Genomic DNA, 22,674 nt, shown 5'->3' with positions numbered 1-22,674 from the left:
TGGAAATGCCCAGTACATACAAAATAAACCGGAGATTCAGCTAACCATTTTTCTCTATTAATCATCATCTCTGGAGGGATGGCTATTTCCTTTGCAAAGGCTTACATAAAACATTTTTATGAAATTCCTTTTTATTGTGCTCGCAGTAAAGAGGACTCTAAGGTGTTCATTTTAAATTATCTTTGTCAACATGAGCTTGATGAAAAGCTTCCTGAACTTGTGCCGCGCTCGGCGTGCTATGGATTGATGTCTGCCCTTGGGGCCGGGGTGGCTCTGAGGATGGGGCAGCGCCAGCTGACCAGGTCCATAAATACAGACATAGAGACCTGATTAAATAAATAAATACGTGTGTGTGTGTTCATAAATGCTAATGAACGAATCAGAGTTTGGATAGGCATGAGTGAAAGGGCAAAGAGACACGCTGGCGAAAAGCTTTGCAGAAGCGTTAGAAATAAGCTCTGCTGTGCGTGCTGCAGCTGCCTCCTGTCTCCTCCGAAATACCCCACAGACAAGGTGGTGCAGCTGGATTTCACTTCCAGGACAGAAATGGTCAGCTGGCCAAAGGCAGCTCTCTGCTGTCAAAAATAAATGTCTGCATTGCCCTGTGCGGTAATGACCGGGAAAGCCTCAAGAAAGAGTAATTTAATTTACAGATAATCCCAAGTGCATAGCGTACTTTGTAACCCTGTCTGCCTTTCTGTTAAAAGCATCAGCGTGTTGACGTTTATTAGGGATGACTTACAGTTCTCCCAGAAAAATAAATCTTTGAGAGCACATAATCTGCGGGCCCTGGGGCAGCCGCGTTTTTCTTGTTTCATGTATGATTTATAAAGTAACGTGGTAATTAATGAACTTCCCATGTTCTCCTTGTCTAAAGCATGTGAGGCGATGTTCTGGTGGTATGAATGAACTTAAGGAACAAAGCAGAAGGTTCAATTATTCCTGTGTTAAACCTGCTCGTAGCTTGGTGTCAGGCTGAGCGGAGCACTTCGCTATCGGCCGCGAATGGATTACTCCAGAGGTGGGTGTTGCACCGCCACGTGTACATTGTATTTCCAGTCACTGCAGTTTGTTCGATCAATAAGCCTATAACTGACTGATTATCTATTTCTAGGGAGGTTTCCAGCCCAGCTGTGCTGCTCCCCGCCACCCCACAGGTGAGGCCCCGTTGGTAATGGGATGCTGGGTGCATCCCGGTCCTGCACTGCGCTGGCCTCCCCCAGGAGGGCTCCTGGAGCTTCAGGAGCACAGTGCTGGGGGAACACAAAGCATTCAGCCCCAGGGGCTGGTGCTGCTGCTTCTGGCACTTCTCATTCTGGTGTTCCTCTCTCCTTTTTTAAAAAAATATATTTAGAATTTATATCTATGTGGTGTGGGGGTACCTTAGGAAAGTCACAGAGTTTTGTCCCAGTCAGTGACTGGGTAGGTTTCTGTGGCAGTGTGATACCTGAAATCTTTGCAGATGAGAACTAATGTCTGGCAGACTCGATGGCCAGTTTTTCTCCTCTTCGGCCATTCCTGTGTTAAAATTGCTGATCTCAAACCCATCCAGATGAGCCCAGTGGTGGTCAGTTTATGAAACAAATGCGAGGAATCTGTACAGCTGCCAGATGCATTGCTCTGTTTGCTGTCTGCCAGAACGTAGAATTCAAAGATGATGTTAGCATTTCCCTACTACAAGCTGAGCGTGCTTTTTTTGGTGCCACTTTTGTTTACAAAAGTTCTTTTTTTTTCTTTTCCCTTGATATTTTTAAACAAAGCAATTTTCCCTAGTTGTCAGGGCCTCTGTCTAGTCTCCCATACACTCAGCCACAGCCTGCCCTTCGGTGTTTCTGCCAGGGCAAGTTCCTGCTTTTAGGCTGGGCAGAAGAACGAGCATAAGGCAGGTACAGCACAGTTCTGTAGAGCAAGGTGGTAAAACAGTGAGAAGTGTCTGAGCACAGTGCTTGGTGAGCTGCTCGGTTCTGCTCAGCACGGGGGAAGTGGTTTAAGATCAATCAGCTAAAATTGAGAAAGGTCCAGAAATGCGATTGGAGCTCAGTTCTAGGTTTATTTCTTCCTTTTTTCCTTTTTCATCTGTTGGTGGTTCTGCTCCTACATGTGCCAAGGAAAATGTTCCATGTAATGTCAGCCTTGCTGTTAGCTTGGGTTTTGTGCCAGATCTAACATAAAGACTAAACAGGAGCTTGTGGAGATACAGCTACGGAGCTATCTGTGCTGTATCTTCCTACTTATTTGCTCTGCTGGTAAAGAGGGAACTTAATTTTCCAGCAGTATCAAGCCAAGCCTTTGAAGAGGACTCTCTTAAAACAAGCAAGCAAAAAATAAAACACCACCACCAAACCAAACCCTGAGAAACTTCCAGATTACAAGTTACATGGTACTTCAGGTGTAGGATATCTGGCAATCTCTAATGCCTTTCTTATGGCTACTGTATTAGGAGCTGGGGTATTTGTTTCTTCACATACAATTTGTTAATTATTCAAATGGGAAAGGTAAGGTAGGAGTGTGTGGTTATGGACTCTCTAAATTAGCAGCGAGTACAAATATTAAAAAAGGCACCATCTGCCATAGAAGCCATTTGCCACCTGTTCTCTTCCTTTCAGAATTATTTAATGGTTTAAATGTAATGTTTTACCCTGCCACAGAACAGCTGGGAAGTGACTAAGTATTTTTCCTATCAGTAACTTAACGGCCAAGCGTCATTATATGTTCAAAACACCTCTGAGTGCCAGGGTTTCTCTACATGCTCTTTCATGTGTCTGTCAGCTTGCTTCATTAGCAAATTCTGCTGATACAAAACACGTTTTCATAACAACAATTACTCAGTTATTTTAATGGCGTTTTGGGGGGAAAAACCAGCTTCTTCACAGCCAAGAGAGGCGCGGGCTATGCGGAGTGCTGGTGTCCCAGTGGGTGGGGAGAGGCGGTGCGGTTACGGCTGTGCCATCCTCACGTCCTGCTCCTCCCTGAGACTGAATGGCAGGGCTAGGTACTGCCTGTCTGTAGCAATTATTTTGTCTGGATGTTAATTAAGGAGTAAGGTCAGCCCTCTGGTGCCTTGAAGCTACCCAGAACCACGTGGCAGCAGAGCTGAGCCGGTGTTGGACCGCAGCAGTCGGTGTTTCACTGCGGGGGGGCTTTATCCAGCCTCTGGTGCAACTACAAAATCGTGAATTAAAAAAAATAATCTTAAAAAACAAACAAACACAAACTTGTACATGTCTGGCATTCAGACAGCTTCTCTGGGCTCTGCTGGTCTGGGCTTTGGTGGTGACTCTTTGCTTTTCCCCAGGGAACACGATGATAATTCACATGGTGGCAATTTTCCTTCTGCATTTGTTAGCTGTGAGTGCCTGGCCCAGACATCCTCGGAATTCATAGATGGCAGCTGAGCAAGAGGTAACGTTTATGGAAAATCAGGAGCAATTCCAAACATTCCCAACAAACATTTGGCATTAATATCCTTGGGAAGCTTTTTTCCCCTCCTCATTTCTGGGTGTCCTGTGTCTAGCAGTACCACCGAGCTCGACTCTGAATACTGAGTAGTTCTAACAAGCTCGTTGTAAATGATCTGCCCGGCTTTAATGCTGTGTAACGAAGCAAGCAAATGAATGTTTATAGTTATTAAAGTGATAACTTCCTACTCGACCTAATATTCAGCATAAAATTACCTCTCGGTTTTATATCTGTGTTGGCACATGTGAAGGAAGGCGCGTGCGTACAGCGGTTTTCGGAGCTAGAATCGTGCCAGGGATCACATTTAAATACCAATTTTCTCCTGCTGCTGGGCAGCAAATCCCTGCTGAATGCTGAAGCGCTCAGCTGCCCAGTGAAGGCTCCTCCAGCAGCTGGGCGATCGTCCTGACAGCGATTCTTTGTGGAAATGCAGCCTGGTTTTGGTGGCCCGGCACGGCACGGCTGGTGCGGAGGAGTCACAGAGGTAACGCTGCAGGGAGGTGTCGGGCAGGACTTTGTTCCTGAAGTTTCCCACACCATCCCCACTGAAAGATGAAGTCAGTCAGGGGACACTTATTGATGCAAGTGAGGGGACGGACAGATCTGGACTGGCTTTCTGGATCACGGTTCAGTTAGGCTGCAGAGAGAGCTGGGGATTTCTGGAATAATTTCTGGAATAGCACTGACGTGATTAAGAGCAGGCAGAAGGCAGGGTGCCCTGGTGGGACAGAGGCACTCCGTGCAGGGGCCGTACCTCTGCGGGGCTCCATCCGTCTCTTGCAGGATCCCCGTGCCCAGGGGCAGCGGGCACACCGGGCAGAATGGGCTCAGTGTCCCCAGCGTGCCATCGGGGTGTTGACAATAGCAAAATCCTAATTAAATATTTCATGTCCTAGTTAGAAAAGGCAAACAACCCAAATCCTTCCATTCATGCCCAGCTGTTTGCTTGGTAAATGTCATAAAAGTCGGACTTAATTTACTCTGTTTAACTACTTGTTAAAACAAGTAGTAGGTTTTTTTCCCTTTGAGCAGTGCTGGCACGCTGCTGCAGGGAGCTGAAATCGGATTCCATGTGTTAGCAATAGCAGCTACTCTGCCAAAATACCTGCGGGGTGTTTCCTTCCCCATTCAAGAGACAAATAAGCCGCAGACCTAGGCAGTTATCGCTGCTGATACTTGAGAGATGAGCACTAATATCAAAAAGAGGAAGGACGAGGCAGGTGAGGAAGCAGTGCCTGTATTTCTCGCTGCACCCCGGGGCTGCTGCGCCCCTCACCATGGCACGCGTGCAGCGAGCTCAGCTGGAACTTGGCTTTCTCCTGGTGCCCTGTGATCATCTCTCATGTTATCCTCACGTCTGTCTCGGGAGTTTTGAAGTCCTGTCTCATCCAGCCGTGGATGCCAGCCTTCCCCGGGACTGCTCCCCATCCTGGGATTCCCTTTTCCATTGAGAAAAGCCCTTGGCTCTTCCACCTCCCACTTGGCTCTTCACCTCCGTCTCCTCCCAAGGCGCTGAGTTGTGTACCCCTGTGCTCTGTACCCCTGCTCTCACACTTCAGTGCCCGTGTGGGTCCGTTCAGCTCCTCCTCATCAGCAGCACGAGGCATCTTTTTGCACCCTGGGACACCTTTCCATAAAGGATCTTCCTGCTCCACATTTTTTTCCCCGCTGCAGACTGCCATTTAGTTTCTGTTGCTTAGAGCAGTCTTGTATCCAAACTTCATATATTGTCAGAGTAGCAGGAGTCTTTGGAGAAATAAATAAATTAATTAATTATACAACAAATTGACTGAAATGAAGAAATAGGCTGTGCCAGGATAATGGGATGGTTTGGGGAAGGCAGTCGTTAGCTTGCCCCCCTCAGGAGGAGATGTGCGGACAGGAATTACTGGTGGTGTTCGTGGGGCTTACATCAGCCGAGGGAACAAATCGTTTTGGTGACTGCTGGTGTTGTTCCCTGAAATTTATTTATGCAATTAAACCGTTTGGAACTCCGTCTGCGTTTTCAGGGCTTAATAAAGTCAGGATGTGAAGCTGCTGCGGTGCCAAATAGCCCAGGGGGTGGTGACGTGGGGCTGCTGCTCGCCCGGGATCTCCGAGCACGGCGAAGGAGCACGTTTTGCTGAGCTCCATGTAAACGATGGGAAGGTGCTGAGGAGTGGTGCTGCTTCGGATTTCACCAGAGAAAATTTTAACTTATCAGTGAGAAGCTCGCTTTTTTTCTTTATTATTGGTTTTCGCCGTTTTTGCAGCCAATTTTGTTGGTTTATTTTGACATTGTGAAAGGAAGCTGTAGCGGGGATCTGACCCTGCACACTCTTAACTTTTAATCTGAATCTGTGGTACTGAGCCCGGTCTGGGTAAACCTGGTGCAGAAACAGCCCGGGAGGGGGAAGGCAGGCAGGCATCCCGTGCCTCCTGCAGCTGCTGCTCAGAATCTGCAGTTTTCTTCCTTCTTGTAGAAGATGCTCGTTATGGCCTACACAGGAAATGTTTTTTTTTTATAATAACTACCATACAGAAACCTCTTTCTTTTATCCAGTCAAACAGTTCTGCCCGTTCAGCCTCCTAGATGGTGGGAAAGAAATGCCGAGCGATTTCCACGGCGGCTTCAGCTGAAGCGAGGAGCCCCGTGGATGGTCTCTGGGTGACTTGCGTCTCTCAGTCTGGCCCCAATATATGTGTAAATAAATCTAACGAGGTAAAATGAATCTTGGCTTGTTGGCCAGAATATAAATAAGGAAAATTAATTAAATTCCACGCTCTTAAGCGTGCCATAGGTGCTTCCCTGGAGTAGCTAAATAGAATTTCATTGATTTTATTGCAAATTTAGTTCTGTTGATCGCATTCGGAGTGAGCTGATGATGTTTCTGCAAACAAGGCAGGAGTTCTGGCAGCCCCGCAGGGGGAAGGGCTGCTGCTGGCCCTGCACAGAAACCAAGCACGGATTATTTGGATAAAGGGCTGGGCTGGAATTGCAAAATCCATCGCCAGCACTGGGCAGGCTGCGTCTGCGGCGGCCGCTCTGCTGGACCCCGACCCTGCGGAGCGATGTGAAGCGAGGGCAGATGTCACCCAGCCCCAAACACCCGGGGTGAGGAGCTGGGGTGAGAGCTGCTCACCCGAAGGCTCCCCAGGAGCCGTGCTGATGTTTGCCCATGGGCTGGCAGCAAACAGCACAACGGAGAGGCCGCCTGGCTTGGTACTGCTCTGGAGAACACCTGAAGGAGCAGGCAGCGGTTTAACCAGCCCTCTGTGCTTTCCAGAAATGAAAAAAATACACCAAACCCTGCCAGGCACTGCATCGTGTCGACTTCCCCACTAGTTTCAGGAACCAGTCATTGTAAAGCTTGGCTCAAACACCCTCGTTGCACAAGCACGTAAGGAATGGGGAAAAAAAAAGCTGGAATCACATTTCTGGTTCCCGTGTTACTGATTTTAAAATTCCCAAACTAATTTATAGCTCAAATCCTCCCAGAAATAAGTATTTGAAGATTTTTTTCTCCAAAACACAAAAGATTAGTTCATGCAGAAATAATTACTTTGCTCCGACAGCCAGCAAGCTGGAGTTCGGAGGTTTGCTGCTGCGCAACTCGCTGTATTCTTTCCGAATTACATCCTATTAAACTGCAAGATTGAAATTTTATGCTGGAGTTGGTTTTCATACGACTGGAAATAGATGATAAACGTGGTGCAGATGTGAATGTATTAACGAGCGGCGTCACCCCAGAGGGGTGCACTGGAGAGCAGCCACAGCCTGGTGCCTACGGGGGCCTCCCTGGTGCTGGGGTTAGGGACGGGCAGCACAGGGGGGCACGGCACTGAGGTGTCCCTCTGTGGCATGTGGGATTGTGCTGCCCAGCAGCACCCATGAGCAAGGAAGTGATGGGGATGCGATGCCCAGGATGGGGCAGGAGCGCTGCCCTGTGAGCCATTCCCTGTCCCGGGGAGGAGGCAGCTCTGCAGGGTGCAGCCCCTCTGCCTCCAGCTTCACCCATATGTATTTGGGGCAGATGCAGGCTTACAGCTTCCACTCCTGGCAGGAAAGAAGGGGTGTGTGGTCTGGCTGCTTTCAGAGGGAAAATAAAGCTAAATGGAGGCCTTCCATCAGCGTGGCAAGCAGAGGCAGAGCGGCAGAGGAATGAGGGTAAAGCCCAGGGGCTGCTCTGTGCCCAGGGGCCGGGCTCTCGCTGGTGCCTATGCTCTGGGGGGTGGCACAGGGGGCTCTGTCCCCCCGTACACACGGATAACCCCGAAAACCATCTGCTCGGTACCTGGTGTCATGGACCTTGGGTGAGAAAGTCCCTCTGCGTGGCAGCTCAGCAGGTGAGACGTTGTTGGATCGTGGCAAATCTCACGTTAACTTTTTTTTGATCAGCAGAGGGTGAGCGCTGTGCTCTGCCAGGCAGCAGGACCAGCGGTGCCTGAAACGAGCTCGGTGGCTGAGCCGCGTGTCCTCGACACGCACACGAACCACTGCTAGAAAAACAGGGGCTCAAATGCCGCTCCTCAGCCATCAGTCACGTCTCATTTGTGTCTTACTGAGGAGTAAAACAGTAATGTCCCGAGTGTGACCTTTGTGAGTGGGAATTAAGGGGAAATAATCTTTAAGAAGTCTACAGCAGGGAATTCAGGTATGTTTAAATTACAGAGATTTGCATATCAATCTTAATAAACACGTTATTTTAAATATCAGTAAGTAATTAAAATGCTGGTAGCGGGCTGTCTCGGTCCTGGTGCTGTAAGCCTTCCCCCGAGGAAATGTCTGTGCCCCTCGGGGGAACCACATTTATGTATTTTAAGTGAGCAGGAAGGCTCGGCTTCACTTCGTGCACGGCTTGTTTTCCCGGTAAATCCAGAGGATGCTGTAATTCTGTGGGCTTTGTAAATCACACCAAATAAGCGCCCTGATTCCATTCACTTCTCGCAAACGAGTGGTTTGACTTTCTGTGCGGTGCGGCACGAGCACCACGGCCTCGCTCTTGTGCTGGCTAGCAGGCGCACGCTGCTTACCGTAGGCAAAGATGGTTTTGCTGGGAGAATGGCGATGTTTGATTTTTTTTCTCTATTAGCATATTGTTTGCTTTCCAGAGGATCGTATTCACTGGGTTGCTTGGTTTTAGAAGGCTGTAATCGCTTTGAAAAGGATAAAGATAACTGTCCTGCTGCTGCTCGCCGCGGAGCGATTCAATAACGCTGTGTACATCTCCTCTGCAAACACGCGCTGCTGGCCGCACGCACCCGAGGGCATTACAGGAATTAATTTAATTATGATGTGGCAGCGAGTTCATACTGCTTGTGGAAATGCAAACGAAGATGAGTCCTAATGCACTGCATGGAAATGAACTTCAGTCGTGGCACTTGGAAGGCAGAGGAACACCAGCACCGTGCTGGGCTGACCGGGACTGAACTTCCAAAAATGTTTTGCCTGTTTGTCTGTTTTTGGCCAAGGAGTTGGAGATCAGGTATCAGACTGCCTCAAAAGTCATTGTTAGGGTTGGCACCCAGCTCTTAGGCGTGCAAGCTTTTGGGATAGTTCTAGCAGCACCACCTTTATAAAGTGAAGCTGCCTCCCCCCTTACAGCAGGCAGAGCTGGGTGCGCACCTCTGCGCCCTTCTGATGACAGCGTTTGGACAGAAGGAACACGGCCAGGTTTTAAAAAGCCAAAACGGGTAAGTTGGTGCTAGGGTAGCTTTGAGTATGGTTTGGTGCTTAAAGAAATCTTTGTTGGCAAAGGCAGCTCTCCTGTTTGAGGGAAGAGGAGCTAACTCGGCAAACGCAGAGCTGGAGCCGGAGCCGTGCCCTGGATGGTGCGCAGTCTGCGCTGACTGGAAGAGATTCAGGGAGTTAATTAATGAAAGCGAGAGCAGGGAATCTAATTTCACACTTGATGTATGTAGCTGTTAGGAAGCATACTTTAAATGATGGTTAAAAACCCTGTAACTAAATAAATCAAGACTGGTCCTGGAGTTGAAATTTTACAGGCACCTCTGGCGGTTCCTGTCCGGGACCATCCGAGCCCCGAGGGGCAGGACGAGGACTGGTGGCTGTGGGGAATCCTCTCTGCAGGGCTTCGGGCAAGGAACCCGCCTGCAGTGGCTCAGAAGCTGGATGTCTGCTGGGTTGTGCTGTTTGCCTTGAATGATAGAAAGGGTGCAGAAAATTAGAAAAAAACAAATCAGAAAAATATTAGAAAATTAGGAAATAGAAAAGGGTGCACAGCACAGGGGGTGCAGAGCCTCTGTCCCCTGAAAGGTGAGAAAGGAGGAGGCCAGAAACCCATCTCAGAACGATTCCTCTGGGAAATCTTTCCAATCGAGAAGCCTCTGCCTGCCCATGTGCAGCAGCGAGGCTTTCTCGAAAAGCAATTAGAGGTTTAACAGGCTGCAATTAGCGGCTTCTGACTGACGAGTGGCAGCGCTGCGGTGCTGGGGCTGGGGGCTCCCCGCGGTGCCTGGCGGGGCTCTGGGCGCTGCGGGGCGGCTGGCCCGGCTCACCCCGTGTCGGGAGCACTGCTGGGCCTGGGGCTCTGCCCACAGGGCTGTTCCCTCTGGGAAGTGGCCTCATGAGAGGAGGGTGTGTGAGGAGCAGCAGAAAGGCCGAAACTCATCCCTCTGCCTGCCCACCCGCAGGGCTGGGCTGTGGGAAGTTCCTCCGCTACCCCAGAGATGCACAAATGCACCCTCAGGATTTTGCAGCAATGTTTTGGTCTCTGCTTAATTAAAGAATGGGGCAAGGTCGGGTGCTGCTGTGGCTCTCCTGCAGCCGTGGTGCCTTCTGCCCAGGCTTTTTGGAGGTTTCTCCAGCTGGAGCACGTGCTGGCGTTTTCCTCGGAGCATGGCATGGTCAGGCTGTGCCCTCCTACAATCCACACCTCACAGAGTTATAGCCTCGTGTTAGTTTCTCGAGAGCAGCTTTTCTGGGAGGAACAAAATATATCAGGGTTCTACTTGGTATTAGTCTTTACCCAGCTTCTGTTGTCTGCTCGGAGCTGATGGACAGCAGGGACCTGGCTGGGGGGGAGTTGCTCCGGCTCAGCGTGTGCCTGTGCGAATTTGTGAATTTTCACTCAAAATGAGTGAAGTTGTTTGAAGCGCAAGTGGTGTGAACACCCTGCAGGGCTTAGGGTGATGGGGAGCCCAAGGGGGAGAGCAGCAGTCGCTTGCTAAACGTCTCATCACCAGCGTGAAAGGGCTGATTTTCCTCTCCTTTCCCTCAAATTAACATCTTGGCATGTGTGCAATGTGTATTTTGACAGCAGTCGGGATCATTTTGGAGGAAGAAATTTCTCAGATAAACTTTAGTGGAAGGAAAGTAATTTAAAACAATGCCAGCCTAATGCAGGCTGAAATCTAATATTTGCGGCCGTGCTGTCGTCGTGATTTGTATCTTGTAAATACCTGCTTGCATGAAACGAGATGAAATCGTATTTCCTCTTCTTCCCTAGGAATCAATTGTCCTGTTAAAATCACAGTGAATGAAAATTACCCAGCGTAGAGCAGTTTCGTGATTCGCAGTCCTGCGGGGCAGCCTGAAGGGTTTTCAGAGATGTGAGGATCGTGTCCCGTGCCTCTGCAGGCACCGGGGCTTGGCCGGGGGAAGCCTGAAGTGAGGGGAAGAGGGGACAGGAGGGAACAAGAGGGGAGAGGAGACCTCGTCCCAGTGCCTCCTGCGTGGGCAGGGCTGGGGGGACCGCCGGGACCCCGGGGTGTCCCCGCTCAGGCTGCTGGTGCTTGGGCAAACCACTCAGCAGCGCCTTGTGGCTTCCCTGCAGGGCCAGGGATGGGTGACACGGACCCGTTGTTACCGAGGATCTTGGTGAAAGCCGTGGTTTTGCTTTTCTGCAAGCTCTCGAGATAATTTAACAGAGGAGTTTAAAGCAAGACAGTAATGAAGACGCGGGAGGAAAGTGTTATATGATCTTGACTGGGCTCTAAGTAAGTAATTGCCATATTATCGGGATTTGGCTCTGCTCCAAAATGCATCTCATTTAATTATCTGAAACTGATATGGACGCCCAGCTTGCCAACTTTTTGACACAATAATTTATTTTTGACTTTTATCTTTAAGGGAACAAGTGATAATTGTGCACAAAGGAAAATCACAAACTCAATTTTGTTAGTTTTTATAAGTTTCTCTTCGCACCTCATCATGCTCTTTTTTCCATTTTGTGCACATTTTTTTTAAAGAAAACAGAACCAGTTCAGCCTCAGTCAGTGCTTCTCTGACAATGAAAACATAGCTAGAAAATATATATATAAAATAAAAAATAAAAAAACCTCCAAGGACTTTCCTTCAGACAGCTCCAACAGCAGAACCCGGAGCTGCTCCATGGGAAGCTTTCAGCCCAGGACCACGGCTCGCCCCTGCCACAGGGGAGCTGCCCCGCGGGGTGGCAGAGGTGTGCTTCTGGGGGCCTCGCTCAGGGGCAGTTTTATCCCAAATAAATGTGCTTCTGGGGTCAGGCTCCAGAGGGTGCTGAGAGGCGTCTTCCATTGCCAGTCACTTGTTTTATCTGTTACAGCTTAATTTCAAAAAAATACTAAGGAAAAAAAAAGGCAGCCCGACCTGTGATTCATGTCTTGGGATTCCCTAAGTGCTTCCGAGCAGCTGCGAGTAATTCAGATTATCAAACAAAAAACTGTTTGTTCTTCTCTCAGCCCCAGAACGGCTCCTCTCGTGATGTGCTCTACAACCAGGCAGTTGAATCTCCAATTGTTCCCAGTAAAAGGAAGCAGAGATAGGTAAGGCTGTGGAGCACGGCCCCACCAGGAGTGCCTCCGTCCATCCCCACGGACCTGCTGTGCCCGGCAGCACCGGGCGATGCTCTCTGCGGTGGTGACGTGGGGACACGAAGGCAGAGGAGACTTTCAGTACTGGGCACGAGGTGAATGTGACCTTCATACCTGCAGGGATTTCCCACCTGAGGATGGAACAAAACGCACCTGAGTTCATTCTCCTCTCCATTTACTACTCCCTTAACTTGCTGCCTTTCTGTCCAATTTGAGTGATTTTACTTTTAACTTTTAAGCGTTTAAAAAGCAATTATTGCATTACTAGTTGAAAAATCTTAGTTGTAAAACGGAGGTGGGGGCACACTGCCCACTGGGTTTGGGTTCCAGCTGCAGGAATGGCTTTGTCCTGGGGAAAGGAGTACGTAATGCCATGGGGGTACACAACGGGCTGCCAAGGACACTGCTCCAAAGCAGTGTGAGGCACGAGCAGAGGGAGATGCCCAGGTTTGGCACCGCTACCCAGCCCGCTGCTGGGGTCACCTCTGGCTCCTGCATCTGGGACAGGCACACTGGGCTGCTGCTCCAGTGCCACGGCGTGCGTGGCTTTGCAAAGCAAAAGCAGTGAGTTGTTTAAAAGCCAGAGTGTGGGTTCCTAGGGTAGAAGCTGTCCCACAGACACAGCTTGGATACGTGTTTAATAAATACATTTTGTCATATTTCTCTTCTGGCATGTCCAGTGAGGTGTAAAGGAGATCAAATTAGAAATTAATGGGTGGGAAACAAACCACTTGAATTATTCCCTCATTTATATTTTCTCTCAGCCCTGCAAGGGCACGTATGATTTCGTTTCCCACCTTGCTATACATTTAACTCTGGGTTCAGAAGAGAAACAAATTATCTGTAAATATTTTGCCAGATTTGTAATTTGTCAAAGTACTTTCTCCGCAGTTTCGCTTGCCGGTAGGTCCCGGTATTTCTGTCTCTGTAAATGGCTGAATCCCTGCGTGAGGCAGCAGTCAGATTTCAGGGCTGCCCGCATTAGTGGGGGAACACCAACTCCCTCCAGCCTCGCTGTGTTTGGTTCTCCCAAGCAGAAATTTAGGGCTCCCCATAACGCTGGGTTTGCCACCACGGCAGCTTTCCATGCGGCTCAGGGCTCCGGCCGTGTTTGGATTTAGATAGTTTTGAAACAGTCTGAGATGTTCTCAGATCTAGGAGGGAAGCTCAAGAATCCCATAAATCCTCACCAAATCTGTGCAAATTTCATCTGGAAATAATGCTCAGGCTCAAATTATTTAAAAAACAAACAATAAGACCTGCTCAGCTCACAGCAGAGCCAGCTGGAACAGCTGAAATTCTCACCTAGCGTTGTCTTTTTCTTTAGTGCACTCAGAGCAGATTTACACAGTTCTGGTTTTAACCAAATAATGGCTCATTAGCAGCTGTTTGTTGAGCATAATGGCCTTCAGAGGAAGGGAGGACTTAAATCCAGGTCTGTCACGGCTCTTTTCAAGGAGCACAGTAGAATTGGTTTCAATACAGGGATTTAGGAAGTGGCTCGTTTTACCCCGAACACACCCGATCTAAGCCAGCACTGACTGCTCTGATTTACACCATCTGCTTGATCGCTTCTGACTTCAGGTGGTCGTTTCAGAGACGTGTTCTCCTCTGCTCCAGTTGCAGAGCAGAAAATCTGTTTGTGCTGTGATCCCGGCTGCTATGGCTCTGGTTCCCATTCCTGTGCCTCGGCTGGAGGGCCCGAAAGCTTTGCTCATCCCCCGTGCAGGATTGCCTTTGGAAGAACAGCAGAAAGTAGCTGCCAGCCCCCGGAAGGTAAATTTGTGCTCTGCAGGTGTGCTGTGTAGTCAAACACGGCGTAAACTCAACAAAAGGCTGGTGGAAACCAATCTTCTGGGAGCTTTTTCCTGGCACTGGTCGTGGGATGGGGTCAAGCAGGTGGGAAACACGCTGCCCAGAGCCCCAGTTAGAAGTGCTCGGGGTTGCTCCGTGCTTGGGTTGAGGTCTGGGGGTGCTGCTGGCAGGCACAGGAGCCTTGATGCGTGCCTTGGCTGAGGTGATGTGGGTTTGGTGGTGCTGGTGCTGTCAGCACATGAACATTTGGGCTTCGTGTTCAGGCCTCCAAAAGCATCTCTCCTCACTTCCAGTGCTTGTTTGAGGTGAAAAATTGAAGCTGGTTGTGATTCTTCTGGCTTGGGCTAGTGGTAATTTACATGATATATCTACAAATATTGGTGCTTTTTCAAAACGTGGATGTTATCAGGATGAGCCGCGCTCGCACATCTGTAACCAAATAATTGCAGTTTCCAACAGACGTGTTGCTGCAGGAGCAGTGGCATCGTTTCAGGGGCAGCGTCTGCCTTCGCGCAGGGCTTCTCAGGCACGTCCCGCTGGGGAGCTGATGGCAATGGGATATTGAAGATCCCAAATCTGGCTGTAGATCGGAGCTGGGCGGGTTGTGCCGTGGTGGCACTGTTGGCAGAGCAGAGCTGCTGAGCCTTCGTCCTCCTGGAGACCTGTCTGAGATTTGTCAGAGAATGTTCCCAGATTCCTGCCATAAACCTGGGAAATTGCCAGCAGTGAAGACCCAGAGTTGTGTTGCTGAAATAGGAAAAAGGGCGTTCTTCAGCACTTCTGAGGCTCCCTGGCTCTGGGAGAGGACGTCAATCAGCAACAGAATGATCTCAAATTATTTTGGTTTTGGTGTCTGAAACATCTTTCCGTACCTCTCAGCAGCTGGGACTGCCCCACCTGGTGCTCTCTGCAGGTAGCCAGACCTGAGCAGCACTGAGAACAGAGGGAGCCAGTGAGAGACAGGGTGCCAAGTCTGCTTTCTTGGGATCCCTGATTTCTTTTTAATGAGCTGTAACATCATGCAGAATTCCGAGCAGCTGTTTTGCGTATTTTTAAAATGGATTTTTAAGAAAAAAACCTGTAGCTGTTGCCCATACCTCCCAGATGATGCAGAGCTGGTGTTTAAAATTTCCTTTAAAATTTCATGATGAAAAATGTTCCTTGCCCACAGGGCTGCTGTTTGTGTGGCGGGCAGGCAGTCAGGAGCACAGCAACCCAGTGAGCCTGTGTTATCACGGGGTGCTTTGGACCACGAAGGACCTCATTTCTTTTTTTTTTTTTAATCATTTTTTGTGCACTTTTTTTCTTGGCACCTTCGAAGGTGCCCACTGCTGTTTGTTTTCTGTTGTCGATTTGTCTCCTCAAACACTCGGGAAGCACTGCCTTCGGCCTGAGCAGAGCAACTGCTGCACGTGTGGACACACGAAGGACACCAAGAGGTCTCCATAGGCCTTGCAAGCCAACTGATGGAAACCCGACAGGGGCTGCGAATGGTGCCAGGCCCCAAACACCTCGCAGGCTCAGTGCCAGCTATTCCTGAACGAGCATGTGTGTTCGTACCAAAAAACAAACCAAAAAGCCCCAGGACTTGCTTCCCGGTTTGGCTGCACGCCTGCTTGCTCAAGGCCAGAGCTCTGTAAATGTCAAAACCTCTCTGTAGCTGTAAGGGTTTTTATTTTAATGGGTGTAGCGCACATTCGTGGACAAAAAGAGCCCATTAAGGATTATTCTGTTCTTTGAGCTGTGGTTATTGGAAGGTCTGGAAGTGCCCTGCTGAAACATTGTGCTGGTTCTCTGCTTTACCCGTATGCCTTTTCCCCGTGTGTTACTGCATCCTAGCCATGTTGTGCTCTTCCCTCAATGTTTGCAATTAGCTGTGTGTAGGAGCAGGGTGCTGGCCCAGAAGGACTTACCCCATGTGTCCATCTTATGCTTAATGTCCGTATGGACACAACACATCTGTCAGATCGGGGAAATACGACCCCATTTCAAACCAGGGCTCCTCCTGCAGGCAGTGGGAGCTATCGGTTTGCAGCACTTGTTGTTGTGGTATGGGCACAAGTCCGGGGCTTGTTGTGTGGTGTTTTCTCTTAATTTGCTGTTGTATCCCATCAGGTTGTTGATAGGTGCTTCCTCGCTTGCTGTGCACAGGTTTTCATTTGAAAAACCCCCAGAAGCCAGGAGACTCCGGAGTAACCCGTGGGAGATGAGGGAGTTTGGATGTGCTTGGGGCCAGGATTTCTCCTTCGGTGTCGTTCGGGGTTGTCCAGCACTGCTCTCGTCTGCTCCGTGGGGCTGTGCACATTCAGGTTTATTATCAATAACAAATCCAGGATCGATGGCAGGTTTCAGGGTGATGCTCTCTGCTCCTCAAGGACTTGCTTTCTGTACGTACTCACTGCGGAGAGAAACAGCAGCCAAGCCAAGCAGCGAGGACACCTCTGCCAGCATTTCAGGTTCAATATTAGCATTTTATTTCATATTTACAGGTTGTGTCCTGGTTTGGGGTGTTCTTTTGGTTGGTTGGGTTTTGTTTGTTGTTTTTCTTTTCCAAAAGAGGAAAATTTCCAAATGGCATCAAAAGGGCAAAGCCTGTGAGACGTCAGCGTTGCTCGCGGGTCCCTCTGGAAGTTTTAAGGTAAAGCCTTTGCCGAGCAGAGCCAGAGCGCTGAATATTTAATACTCTTTGTTAATAGATTCCCTCATTACATTTCAATTTGGATGTAAAAAAGAACCATCGCAGCTCATATTTGACTTAGAAAGAGGCATATCTGGGAGTACCTGCTGGGCTTATTATTGACTGTGGGATTTTCAGTGTTGCATCAGTGACTTGAAAGTCAACAAAATTATACCGTTAATGGGTTTTCTGCTCTTCAGCCGTGGCTACAGTTCTGAAAATCATATTCTTGGGCTTTATTCCACTGACATATTTTGCCATCTTAAAAAATAAAAACAAGGGTGATCCTATCTGTACGCAGCAGAGTGTAATGAATATTCATGCAGACAGCAAGAAGACGTTTCTGACAAAGCAGAGGAACCAAAACAGCCGTGTTCCAAGCACAAAACAAGGTGCAAAACAGGAAACCTCCATCGCCGAGCAAACCTTCTTCTTGCCAGCTGCATTCACGGTGCCCAGCGAGGCACATCCCTCGTGCCGTGCCATGCCTCGTGGTGCAGAGAAGAGGTGAGCGGCTCCCCGGGGGCTCAGCTGGCCCTGACGTGGCCGCAGGCTGTGCCCAGGGGGGTTCAGCTGTCTGCCCTTGTCCTCCTCTGGCCTTGCAGCGTCATTGCCACGGTTACATGGAGAGGTAGGCTTTGGGATCATCAAGGTTGGAGAAGACCTCCGAGATCACGGGGTCCAAAACGCACCACTCGCCAGTCGGTGCTCTGCTGGGCACAGCAGCATTCGGAGGCTTGATAGGAAAGATCGCTTTTCTGCTCCTCCCTCTCAGAGTGGTTTTGTAGTAAAATTTCCCTTAAACTTAATCACAAAGTGCACGGGGTATGTGTGGGTGGGTGCCGGGCTCTTTATGGTTCACGTTTTGGTATTATTGCAGCCCAGGTTATATTGAGTTCATGCTGAAAGCTTGGATTGCGTGGTGACATTCAGCTAAATCCACGGGATTTGTTTGTATTCTAGATTCATCCATTGCAAAGACGGCTTTTTTTTTTTATGAGCACGAAGAACTAGAAAGCATAAATATTTATTCCTTAAATGTTATGATTGCCTTAAATCATTCCAGCTTATTTGGTGAGCGTAAGATAAAATTAAACTAAGCTGTTGAACTTGATCTGCAGTATGAAAAAATATCCGTGTGTGTATGCTTGAGTCAAGTCTGGATGGGAGCTCTGAGCTAATTGCTTCCATCATGTTGAAGGATGCGCTGATAATTTTATTTTTGCTGGATGTGATAATAAATCACCATAAAGAGGCAGTGAAAATTGTGTAACGCAAAATCACGTTTCAGCGTGCAACATATGTTTTGATGGAGGGAAAAAAAAGAGGCGAGCTAATCTACAGCGACACGCGGGAGATAATGAAGCACCTAACGAAGTTGCTCCAATTTTATCTGTACATAATCGTGGTTGTGGCCTGACGTTGATTTGCATTTGAGGTAGCACAAGAAGCATCCCGGTGTCCTGTTCCTCTCCTGTAAGTACTTTGCTTGTCGTTCTTCCTTCAAAGTAAGCGTGGATTAAATTTATTATAGCACAGGGCAGTTTGTTTCTCACACAAGTGATCATGTCTGGCAGAATTTCTCCTGTACTGACTTAATGGCTAAAGATAAAGAGGAATAATAGACGGCCTCCTTTCCTGGAGCCTTCCCTCCAGCTGCTTGCAGTGAGCCTTGCCAGGCTCTCCCAGGTACCCGCGTTGCCCTAGCGAGGGCGATGCTCTGTGTGTCCTGGGGAGGAGACAGCCTCGCTGCTGTGCTCCCCGGCCCCTTCCCCCTACTGATGGCACTGAGTTATTGCTCAGGAAAATCAGTGCTGTGCAAATCCCTGCTGTGCCTGCCAGCTTGAAGTGTTCCCGTCCCTCTCCTCTCACTCCGTGCTCCCAGCAGCCGGGCAGGCACAGCACTGTCTGTGCATTGGTGGTGTGGGGCTCTGCTCTGGCTGTTTGGGAAAGCCGAAATGTGGGAAGAAGTGCTCTGTTCTGCACATCTGGAACTCAGCTTTTCCTTGCTGGACTGCAATCTTGTTTTTCTGAGGTGTTTCATTTACATTTAAAATGAATACCTCATCCTTTACCAAGTAGTATATTCAAGGTACCCTGGCTATTAGTGAGGTGGTATCATGGAAATGCATTACTGAACAGTCAGGGAGCTTGCAGAGCTGATCCCAGTTCCTAAAGCTTCACACACCCCTTATTTTTTTCCTAAGATTGTTTTTTGGTAAAGCTTTTCTCTTCCCACAGTGTTCCCATAGCCATTTATAGGAATCAGGCTTTCTAATTTTATAAAATGTTGTTTCTTCCATAGGATTATTTTATTCCCATTTCTGTTGCTGTGAAGCATGAATTAAACAGAATAGGAACATGATGCAAATTGTGTGCTGTGCTCTGAGTTCTTCTTCAGCTGCTGGGGAGGTAAGGGGCCCAAGCCTGGTGACAGCAGGAATTCCTGCCTGAGCAGCACACGAACCCAAGAAGGGAGCAGCCGGGGCTGGTTTTCTGCAGGGAATGCCACCGGGTGTGCGTGGAAGTCGTGGGCATCTCCTGGTCTGATAGCTGCTGTGGTCAGCCAAGACCCCTTTGCGCTACCACCAAGGCTGGGGAAGGCAGCGTGGGCAGCAGTGGGCTGTGTGTGCCACCTGCGTGTCAGAACAAGGAGGAATTGCCCCTCTGCCTGGGCACTAGGCGAGCTGGTACCCACAACTATAGTTCTGAGAAAGAAAAAGGACATCAGAGTAACCACTGTGGTAATATAACATGCAAAGATCTCTTAGTTGTGCTTGGGGAAGCAATCAGGGTTCCCTGTGTCAATGAGAGCTGTGCTTAATCAGCTGCCTGGACACCTGGGAACCGAGACACAAATCAGTGCAAACACTGACAGTGGACACGGAGTTGAACCCTACACGTTCTGCAGCTTGAGACGTACCTGGGAAATGAGGTTTTATTCTTGGTCCATCTCAGACTTGGATGCGTCCCTGCTGCCAGCTCAGTCTGGAAATGGCAGCTGGTCAACGGGGCATGGAGGCAAAAATGGGAATGAGATGGTGTGATCTCCTCCAGGTTCTGAAAAAATGTGCAGCGTCCAGACATACAGATAATAGGAAAACAGTGCTTAAGGTTTGACCTTAAATTTGGCGATAGCCACAAGTTCTCAAGGATTAAGTAGCCTAGTTCAATTACCATGATTTTATCAGCAGGTCTGGATCACTACCTTATCACGAATATCGCGTCTGGGCGATGCAGTGGTTTTCTGTTTTGTGGCTTGTCTGTGAGCAGGCTGTGATTCACGTGGAGAAAGCTGCTGGTGTAAGTTATTGGCAAAATATTTCCCGTGAGGAGAATGGGACACACATGGTTGGTGATGAGTAATGAGCAGAAATCGGAGGTGTGTTGTTTAGTCTTAAAGAAGAAAACTGATCTCGCAGTACGTCTGTTCTGAACACCCTAATGTGTTCTTGGAAATTCTTGTTTTGGGGAACGCATTTATAGTAATTTAAAATATCCACCTGTACTTATTTGCCAAAAATCAATGGGCGTCACGTTCAGACAAGACGTGTAATTCGAATAAACTCAGCCCCTATTGTTTTAACCATCCGAGCGAGCGTAGAGAGAAATGTTTCACAGGAGCTTGAGCAAGCATTATGTGAAATCCGGCTGAAAGAAGAGATTTTTCTGAAGGCGTTTTTGTCTGCTGGAAAGAAAAAGTGATTTCATTATGGTTCGAATGCAGGTTCTGCCTCCAGAGTGGATGCTCATCTGAGTCCTTTGATGCCAACGCAAGTCGCCAGGGTAACTGCTGTGTCTGCACCAGCTGTGACGTTCATGACAGCCAACCTGATGGATCAGGCATTCACAGGTGTGTTTCTGTTTCTCTGGACTGATTATATTACCGGAGCATATGCTGGGGATCTGTGTACGGCCAACCAAACCATGTTTTCCATACTGCACGGTAATGGGGGGCCCTTAAAAAATCAGCTCAAATTTTATGGCGTTTGCTTTAGCTAATTACAAGTGTTTGCAGAGCGTTTCAGATCCCGTTTGCTCTGTCTGGCAACTGGCAGTAGCTTTGCATTTGATGCCACAAAAGGCAAGTTTGTGAAATGTCCTTGGGCTTTTCATTTCCCATGCCAATGGTACTCACAAGCATTGCGGTGATAACGTGGTTATCTTGTGGGTAGTTGCTCCATGAAGCCTCGTTGGCTGCAGTCTCAGAGGATGCTTTGTGCTGTACTGAGTGATAAAACTGTTTTATTCATCTTCATGTAAATGCGTGTGTTGTTGTGAGAGGGAGCCGGTGCTTTCTCCCAAAAGCTGGAAGAAGTCTCGTGGCTTTGTTCAGATCCACACGGACACCTTGCAGATCATGGCCAAAACCAGATCAGATTTCGATAGAAAATGGAGAACATCTTTCCTACTGACAAGAAATCCTTACACACTGCTGTGTTGGGAGGACAGGAGCTCTGGAGGTGGAGGTGAAATCCTACCTCTGCAGTGAGGATGTGCTGTCCTCTGCCCGCTGGGGTGGCCGCAGCGCTCCGTGCCTCGGCGTGCTGCAAGCTGGTTTCATGGCAAATGCTGGGCTTTGCCAGGAATTACTGGGTATCAGTTCTGGTGCAATTCTCCCCACCTAGAAGATGACACCATTTGCACCATTTCTTCACACCTAGGCGGCATTAGTGTGGTTGTGGAGGGGTTGCAATCTGCGTGTTAGAAGCGGCTGTACTTGTATGTGTGTGCAGGAGTTTTGTGTAAAAGCCATCTCTCATCCCTCTAAACCCCTTGTCTTGTGGGTGCATCATGCTCACGGGCTCTACCCACCGCTAAGATAAAAGTTTCAGGGTCAGCTGTGCTAGGCAAAGCCCTGCCTGGAGCTGCAGGCTCTCTTTGCAGCAGGGCTGTCCGCCCTTAGACCTGTCTTGCACTAGACCTTCTGCTGGAGTTTATTTTACTGAGCATTCCACTTCGGGTTGGGAATTTTTGAAAATGTTCTGACAGATACCAGACTGAAAGAAGGTTCATACACGTTTCCTGTGATACAGCTTGATTTAAAGTTTCTTGTCTGGCTTAGTTGGCTTTTGCTGAGCGCCTACTTCTTTTACCCTCGGTGCAGTTCCTCTGTTTAAGACCTGTGTGTTCCTGTGCTATTGACTTGCTTTCTGGGCAGGAGCAAGAGGTGGAGGAAATGCTAAAACTGGTTAAAGAATGCATGTGCAGAAAGGCAAAGTTCTGTGTGAGAGTCCTGCTGCTCCGCAGTTCACTGCTTGTGCAAAACCGCAGTCCTCATTTGCACCGCGTTTCACACCAGAGGAATTTCATGGACGTGAGGACACAAACCTCCCGCTTCCACCCATCGTGCTGATGGAGGATTACACCGTGTGAAGCCTTCGATGCCCAGATGGCTTTGGATGACGAGGCCCGTGTGGCGTTTGGTCAATAGGTTGTGTAAATCAAAGGGCCGTGGTGTTGAAAGGTCGTGGGTTTGGAAGAGCAATCGTTTGGTTTCTGCACGTACACAAGTGATGTAAATAAGATGAGCGCTCTGGTTTTGGTTCTGGCTTTACCTTGAAAATAGAAAACACATTCATCTTCCTCCGATTGTCATCTTTGATTTGCTGCTGACCGCATTTAAAAGAAAAATGGCAATTTCACTCAAGTTTAGTATGGATTTTTCTTTAATGTTTTTCGGGAGATCACACGCTTTTCTATAGGTTTCTACAAGCTATCATTATTTCCATTGGAAAGGCAATCAAAGAAAGGATCATAATTAGGGGCAAATAACAGTAATAAAGGTGTTTTCACACATCAGTCTCAAAGTGCTGCAGAAAAGGAAGCGTGCGCTTCAGAAAGCTGTTATGAAACAGCGAGGATTGGACAAAACCCCGGGAGCTGCCCCGGTTGCGGAGTCAGCTGGGGAGACAGGGCCCCTAAGGACA

General features: G+C 48.7%; 1 protein-coding gene across 1 annotated transcript in view; it reads left to right on the top strand.

The window, feature by feature from the left end:
• TCERG1L (transcription elongation regulator 1 like) overlaps positions 1-22,674 on the top strand; it is a 70,178-nt gene that overhangs the window by 18,027 nt on the left and 29,477 nt on the right. The window contains exon 5 of the mRNA XM_068689299.1: positions 20,472-20,597. Within this exon, the coding sequence (XP_068545400.1) occupies positions 20,472-20,597 (126 nt within the window). The remainder of the gene's footprint in view (positions 1-20,471; positions 20,598-22,674) is intronic.

Source organism: Anas acuta, chromosome 7, assembly GCF_963932015.1.
Source record: "Anas acuta chromosome 7, bAnaAcu1.1, whole genome shotgun sequence".
Taxonomy (NCBI): domain Eukaryota; kingdom Metazoa; phylum Chordata; class Aves; order Anseriformes; family Anatidae; genus Anas; species Anas acuta.
This window is presented reverse-complemented; position numbering and strand designations above follow the sequence as displayed.